This window comes from Sinocyclocheilus rhinocerous, unplaced genomic scaffold, assembly GCF_001515625.1.
Source record: "Sinocyclocheilus rhinocerous isolate Xijiao unplaced genomic scaffold, SAMN03320098_v1.1 scaffold66, whole genome shotgun sequence".
NCBI classification, from domain to species: Eukaryota; Metazoa; Chordata; class Actinopteri; order Cypriniformes; family Cyprinidae; genus Sinocyclocheilus; species Sinocyclocheilus rhinocerous.
In genome coordinates, this window is record NW_015662934.1 from 735,337 (window position 1) to 744,013 (window position 8,677).

The 8,677-nt window shown below is 34.3% G+C and overlaps 1 protein-coding gene across 1 annotated transcript; it reads left to right on the plus strand.

Moving 5' to 3' along the window:
* The first annotated feature begins 1,177 nt into the window (after positions 1-1,177).
* LOC107728467 (tumor suppressor candidate 5 homolog) lies at positions 1,178-7,227 on the plus strand. The gene is made up of 2 exons (XM_016538631.1): positions 1,178-1,841; positions 6,881-7,227. The coding sequence occupies exons 1-2, from the start codon at positions 1,461-1,463 to the stop codon at positions 7,028-7,030; spliced, it is 531 nt and encodes a 176-aa protein (XP_016394117.1). The 5' UTR covers positions 1,178-1,460; the 3' UTR covers positions 7,031-7,227.
* The last annotated feature ends 1,450 nt before the right edge of the window (positions 7,228-8,677 follow it).

Below are 8,677 nucleotides of genomic sequence, written 5' to 3' on the forward strand. Positions count from 1 at the left end.
CAATTTCAAATAATTTCTTGCAGATGCAGTATTGTTTGTTTGTTGGTTGGTTGGTTGGCAGATCTAAGAGGACACTTTGCACCCTACAACCAACCTACAATTATCCACATTTGCCTAATATTGTTTTTGTTTGGTTTTATACAGGTGTCTGATGTTGATGCAGTCTGGAAACTAGTATCTTTTGGGTTGCTGACTATCACTGAAGATGATGTACTTCTCCAAATATTGTCTACCTTGATCCTGTATCTTCTGCCATCATTGTTCAGGGTAGTATACTGCAAAGAACATTCTCCATAATCTACCTCAACCATTTGCTCAAGAGCTTTCTGACCCTGCATAGACAACAATGTGTAACAGGTAATGCTATCAGTATATTAGAAACTCTGAATTGGACCAGAATGCTAGGTTCGCTACAGAGGGCAAGAATAAAAGTATGCACATTAACAAGAAACAATGCAACTGAAATGTTCCCAGGCCCAGAAATGTAGTGTGGTAACACTTACTAAAGTAATACAGATGAAATGCTGCTTTTGAATTGGTTTTATGACTGAGGCCTCAAATAGATATGTATAGAAATGTGTATACCTCTTTCTTTCTTTCTTAGATTTTTAAATATTTGACATTATTTAAAAAAAAACTATACTTTTGCGAACTCCTCCAACCCAACAATAGGTGGTGCTATAACAGTCATAAATGTTAAAAATCATCATATTTCTATGTAAAATTATCAAAAATGTTTTTTTTTTTTTAATCATTGATTTAGGTGGTTACAGGCTTGCTAAAAAATGTCTTTACGTGCTTAAATGCCTTAAAGTGCTTGAACGCTGATAATAGCTGCTTGCAGCTATATTTCTAATTCCTATTCATACAATCGTGAGAGATATTAAGAAGATGTTCTTTAATACAGCCTGAAATATAATTTAACAAACACATTTGGTGTTATGATTTTAAGTGTAATGATCAATGAGTTCATCTGTAGGCCTACTGAGGAATGATTTGGTATGTTTAATCTGGCTCATCTCTGTTTTCATGTAATTATGCATGCAGGAAAATGATGTAATTTGATGTATAGTGAATTCAAAATCAAAACCATTTGATTCTTTAAACAGTTGTTTTTCAATTAATTAAGAGCACTTTTTCCTCTAAAATACAGGGAGGTTAAGTTTATAACCCATTATGTAATAAGTAAATGCAATGCTGGTAAGAGGAATGAGGAAAAAGATTAAAAAGAGGAAGATTCCCAAAACAATGCTCGGGTATGGTGAAATAATCCTCTTGACTCGCCTGATATTTCAGGTATTTCATTAGTAATACCTAAGTAAACGTAAAACTACAAGTTGGTGCCTGCAGTCACACTGTATAAAGTTCTTGTCACTCCTCCCCTACAACCTACAACTCAGCTCCCATTTGCTGGCTACTTTCTTCGGCACATAAATGACTGAACCAGAGTACAGTATTACATGCGTTGCTGCAGATCACAAGGCAAAGGAAATTACAATCAAAATCCAATAAACCGAAGAATGGATCCCAGCCAGTTTTCCAATCAGCCTCCAGAAGCCTACAATTTATCTGAGAAATCAGGGTTGCCTGCAGCAGCACCACCAGCATACCAGCATAATCCTGCTGGATATCCTCCTTCCTTTCCAAACCAGCCGGTCCCCCAGGGCCCCTACACCCAGGGGCCATATCCAGGACAGCCTGTGGTCACTGTGCAGCCTGCAGTTTTTGTGACCGCCGCTCCACTGGCTGATCCAGTGCCAGATTACCTGGGGTACTCCATCTTTACCATGCTGTGCTGCTGCTTACCTCTGGGCATTGCTGCACTGATTTACTCCATCTCTGTGAGTATATTAGTTTCATTAAATTTTATTTAATTTCTTTAACATTTGTATAATCATTAAGTATAAAATAACATTAAGTATAAAACATGTTTGTAGAATTTAATATGGTAATCCTCAAAAGTTAACGATTACAGGTGTTGTAATCATACACAGCCTCTATCAATGGTTGGTCAAAAATTCAATTTTTCTGCATTGTGGTTTGGAGAATGAATGGATGGATCATTCTGCACTGACATTTATTTCTAGATGGAAATATATGTCTTTAAAAAAAAAAAATCTAAACATCATCAAAATATGTTTTATGATTGGTACAATCTTTTATTTGATATATTTTATATATTTTATTTTATCATATATATATATATATATATATATATATATATGTTTGTGTGTGTGTGTGTGTGGTGTGTGTGGTATATATATTAGGTATATTACTCACTCATCAAAATGTTTCTATGTGGTTGATCTATTACCTGAAAAGATATTGCTTTTTTTTTTAATCCCCTACATTGATCCCATGCTGCCCAAATAATTCTAGTGAACATGTACTTAAACAATTTATCATTTTAATAACTAGATAAAAGGAGATACAGTTGACTGCTAAATAGGTGAGAGGCTTGTTAAAGCTTAAGCTGTATTTGTGGTCACACAAATATGTAGGCATTATAAAAATGACAAGAACTTTCCTGTAACTTCCCTAACTGAACAAGCATGTGTACAGGCATTGTTGCAGTTTTCCTGTTAATTTCCTGTAAATGACTGCCAGTTGTATAGATAAAGGTGTGGCACTGGAGACACCCTGAACAACAACTGAGTTTTAAGGGGAAAAATATTAACATTTTATAAGTTATTATTACTGTTGTACTGCAGTATAAATAATTTCACTGAAAGAAAAAAACTAGGAAAACCATTTTTACTCAAAAATTGCTAGTAAATTTAACAACATATTTTCAAGTAAAGGCTACACACAGGGGCAGTTATAGGATTTCATCATCACCTCTCAGTGAGAATATTTAGCAAGAAACCATTGACTAAGCGGTGCCTCTTTGTAAATCAGCAACACTATTACTATTAAGTCAAAAGTAGTCTACCACTTAAATTGGTACCAATTTAATACAAAATTTAATAAATTATATTCTTATATTAAATGATTGTCTTTCTGCAGGCTACAGTTCACAAATGAGAAGGCTACTGTTTGACTAACAGAAAATTGTCATTATATCATTATTTTAAACAAGAATTACTGGTCAGGCCAGTAGATTGGGGACAGTGTTGAGAAGGTTACTTTGGAGCTGTAATAGGTTACAGATTACAAGTTACCCTATTTAAAATTTAATAAATAGTGTAACTATTTAAATTACTTTATTAAAGTAATGTAACAGATTACATTTGATTACTTTTTGATCACTTTTCTAAATTTCTAACAAATGTTTTCAACTGTTAATCATTTTCAAACATTTAAACCAGGCCTTAACCTTACAGTAGTACACTGATTACTGTCAGACTTTTAAGCCTTCATCACTTGAATTAAGATTAAAATAATTTAATTTAAAGCACCGCCACTACAAAATCAGACTTTAGCACCTCTTTACTTTGAGATCATTCCGAGATTAAATATTAATTTAAAATTAACAAGAAATAGTTTTAATAGCTATGATACTGTTTTTGAAATTAAATCTTTGCATAGCTATGACAGGAAACATTTATTTTTAATCTTAAAAAATAAAGCATATACAGTGGGTACGGAAAGTATTCAGACCCCCTTAAATTTTTCACTCTTTGTTATATTGCAGCCATTTGCTAAAATCATTTAAGTTAAGTATATAACATTTTCTTAGGAATAAAAATCTACCTCAGCTTATGCTCTAAACAATAGGGAGCTCTTTTACATTACTAAAAGGTTACGATTAACAAAAGAGCCCAAACTTAAATTGAATTACTGTTTATTTTTAAATATAATAATCAACACTCAACTTAAAAAAAAAAATGTATGCAAACGTGTAAATTGCAAATATTGCAGTTTATAAAACTACAGTACGTAAGTTTTGCTCTTTGTCGCCATATCTGTTTGAAACATGCAATTGCAGTTATTTGCAGAATTATTTTCTTAACGTGGGTTGTGCACCAGCACGCTGCACAAATGTAATGTTTTGTGGAGTATGTGTGGCTGTCAGTCACTGCACCGGTGTGGATATTCACTGTACTTCAGAATCACAGATTCTAGCCTACGTCTTGGAATTATGACCCAAATAAGGATTTTCAACAAGTGGCCTAAGTAACAAGTCTGACACTTTTGTTCTGACCAACTGAGGAAAAAAGCATTACAATAAGTCGCGCTACTAATGGTGATTAAATCTAAAGATTGGTTAGCTCATATCACATCAAACTGTGCAAATTATTATTACTGTTATACTTTGTTCTCAAATTGAATGTTAACAACATCAGCATTGTGTGACTAATGTATGTAGTGCGTGTTAGTGTTACACATAGATTTCAATTTCTGTACAGTCTGTAACGGTCTCCCTAAGAACACCCTAGAGAAGCGAGCTACAAGATAATTAGAGGGAGGGACCCACCGACCAAACTTGCATTTAAACAAACAAATCAAACACAAAATTTGAAAAATCAGGAAAAATGTATTAACATAAACAAAACCCATCCAAAATAATCAAAATAGCAAACAAAAGGGAAAATACACACAAACACAATACTGGCACTGACGTTTAGCAATGCAGTTGAAAGGAAAAGAAAACCTTAGATGACCATTGTCATGTAGTTCGTAGAGTAATCCCTACAAGTTAGAGTCAATTGTCCCATGCAGTGATGAAGTGTCCAGTAAGTTTAGGAATCTAACGAAACAGTTAATCCAAAAGAATACAAACAGCCAAATGATGAAGAAAGGCCTTGATACCGCTGTCCTCCGAATACTGAACCCTCAGGTTCCAAGCACAACAGCAGCATAGAATTCACAATGTTGATGGATTGAAGATAGTGCATGTATATAAAAAAGTCCTTTTGATCGAGCTTAAAACCACAGTTTCTCAATCTGGACTCTGTGTATCTTGGGTGAACCATGAGAGACAAACCATGCTTCCCCTTCACTAAACCATACTAACTTCTTCTTCTTCTTCTTGGTTTTATGGCGAGTTGCAATCTTTGCGCATATCGCCACCTACTGTGCTATTGTGCAATCAGGATTTTCTTTTATTATATTAGTTATTCTGTCTCAACTCTGAAGCCATCAAGAGTCCAGGTATCGGTTGGCGCTGCGTGTTCAGCTCCTCCATCCTCCACACCCCTCTACCTAATGGAACACTGATATCAATTTCCTTTATTTTTAAAGCATTTTTAGCCAGTTGATCACTTATTTCATTCCCAACAACCCCCATATGGGCTGGAACCCAACAAAATCCTATTAAAATTCCTTTCCTTTGAATTCGCCATATTAACATTAAAATTTCATTCTACTAACTTCTTCTCCCCTCCTGCCTGGCTAAGTACAGAGGAGCAGGCTACCTAGCGCCCCTAGAGTACAGTATTACATGAAAAACCAATGAAAACACAAAAGAAAACATGATAACCAAACTCCGGGTGGTCTAATCTATAATTGTCATACCATGGTAATTTCATATAAAGAAATTATTTTAACCCAAAAAGCAAATTATTCTTCCTTAGAACTGGTTGTCTTTAAAATACAAATATTGATGCACATTTAAAACGGGAATATAATGTAATTTCAGTCACTTGTGTTTCATAAACACATAAACTTTTTAGATTACAATCCACTGTCAAAATGATAAATTTAATTATTCCAGTTGCTGTGAGAAAAGGCTATAAACGATCCGCCACCTGCAGCATCCTCACATGCGATATAGCATACTAGCCAAGACAACTTCTTTATGTTTAGTTTACAGACGTGATGTAATGACGCAGCGACATGCTCGAATTTCCCGCGAAAACCTACCAGTACCACTCAAATTTAAAACATTATTATAAACTTACCGTTGTGAATCGGCTACGGTAATGAGATAGTTTTTAACACTGGCTGGTTATGTACTTGCTCAAAAATGGATTTCGGATCATTTTTAACGAAAAAAACTTACGGACTTTAGCTTTAAATTAACTTGTAAACTATACAATTTCTATTTGTTGTTGAAATATATTCATTTACACTTAACAGATTTAATTTAATCACTAAATAATTAATACATCACTAACAGGTGAAGTAAAATATAATGAGTGTATAGTATAATATTTTGCTAAATGCTCTTCTCTAGACTTAATTTCTCTAGTGAACTAATGTGCTGTACACACTGATGACTTGCCTGAGGTAAGCTAAAATGCTATGTGACATTTTGTTTACAAGCTGCTTTATTAGTGATGTCTTTCCGTAGTTGAAACACAGATTGAACGATTATGTGAGGCATGGCATGAGATGTTCATTCATGTTTATTTCGTGTTAAAACTAGTAGTAAATAGTAAGGGATGATCACGTTCACTTGCACTTCGTGCTGTCGTTTAAAGTGAGGCGTTTATACAGCGATCAGTCACGCCACATCAAAGAGAATCAAAACAGAATTTATTACAATAGGCCTATATAAAACTGGAAGTTTCCAATGAAGGTCCACTCTTGCAGTGGTTAAAAACAATGCTGTATTTGTTCGTTACACATGCATACCGAAACGAAAGACCCGTATCGAAAATTTGCAATTCGCTGCAAACATAACTAAATGGCTTAATAATTAAATATTGCACGGAGTACGTTTTACAAGTAAATACAATTTCAGTCTTTGTACTTTGTACAAAATTTCACATTTAATTCAATGTGTTACTTATGGAAGCCTGTTTCCGCCATGTGCTAAAAATATAATAAATAAAAATTAAAATAAATAAAAAGTGTAAGTGCAACTTTGTATCTTAAAATTCTGACTTTTTTCTGGCGAGTTTATTTCTCACAATTCTTTTGTCTTGCAAAATTTACTAGCAATTTCTGAGAACAAAAATGGTTGACATTATATATTTCACAATTGTTTTCACAGACTCGAGATGCCAACTACTCAGGACAGCGAGAATTAGCAGAGAAGAACTCCAAAATGGCACGCACCCTGAATCACATCGGCCTTGGTATTGGCCTCGTTGTCATTGTATTGGTCATTATCAGCCAGATTGTGATTTGGTCTACTAGATAAAAGCTGTTAGAGCTGACATGGTTGGATGCAGATTACAAACAGATTTGTTTTTCTGTATTTTAAATGTTACTTGCTCAATTTATCATTACTCTAATATGCGTTAAGGCTGATTGTTGTATGTTTAAACCAATGAAAGCTACTTTACTTCTGTAATGTGTTGTTCAGATGTTTTGCTTATGTTACATATCTTGTGTGCAGCTGTGCTAATTTTATATATATATAAATAAAACAGCATATATATGTATTTAGGTACATATGTACATAAATCTGTATGTCTGTCTATCTATCTTTTGTTGTTGTTGTTGTTGTTTACCACCACATTTATCATGCAGGAAGTGGTGCGTCTGGCTTTTAATATGAGAGGATTGTACAACCCACATACATACAGTATGTGTGTAATGTGTCTTCAAGATTGAATATCGTTAAAGAAACACGCAAACAATTTACCAATGTGAGGATAAATTAATAAACAAATAAATGACAATATGATTTGAGTTATTACCTACAGTACCTGCCACATTTTAAGAAATGAATGTCATCAGAAAAGCACAACAACCAACAATGCTACAAAGACAGTTTCCAGTGATCAACCAACTTAAACAGAAATGAAAGGGTTGTCAAATAATCAAATCGGAAAGCACAAACAAACATTTTTATTTTTAAATCAGAGATGATGATGTTCTTTTAAAACACAAGTAAAGTTGTGAGTATAGACATGGACTGTCAGTATTTATGATGGCTAGAATCCATTTTTTTCTGAATAAGACATTTCCACAGTAATACCATACTGAAATAGGCTACATTGCAAATCTAAAAAACGAAATACTTTCAAAACAATTAGGTGTAGATGTAGTTTTCTATTTTGTGAAATGTGTCTCATCTTTTGTAAATAAAAACTGTAATTGGAGGGGAGGAAGTGCCCACCCCCCAGAGAGTACCACGACGCATGCAAACAAGGCACAGCGCATGCGTGTTCTAGCCTACATCAGAACACCGGCTCCTGCGTCAGCAGCATCACACGCGTGCGTCGTGGTACTCTCGTGAATGGCAGCGGAAGAGAAGAAATTGTTGAAGGAATTCGTTATTTTTGTTTTGTTTGTGCACCAAAAGGATATATTCTTGTAGCTACATAAAATTACGGTTGAGCCACTGATGTCACATGGACTATTTTAACGATGTCCTTACTACCTTTCTGGACCGTGAACGTGGTATTAAAATTTTTTGAACAATTTTTATTATACTAACACAGATGCTGTTATATTAAAACAACAATTAAACCATCCATGTTTTAATAAAACCCTTAAAATGAATCCCTCTCCTCAGATTTAAGGATTCATACATAATGAATGTGCAACGGCAATAACCCACAGCTGCCACATCTCTGAACAAACTCCCACACTATAGGTGCTGATTGCTGAAGAAAAACTGTAAATAAACAGCTTTCGTTTTGGAGCTTTGATGCAACCATCATCTTTTCAAGGTGCAAACAGGAAATAAACTGCTTTGGTCATGTGGCAATTTGCACTAATCATGTGAAACTGCACATATTTAATTGAGACCCTTTATTTTTTTCCATATTTGCAGGAAGTGCACTAAAACATCAGTCAGTAAGGTTTTTAGAGCTTTATAAATGAAAACCTTTTTAAC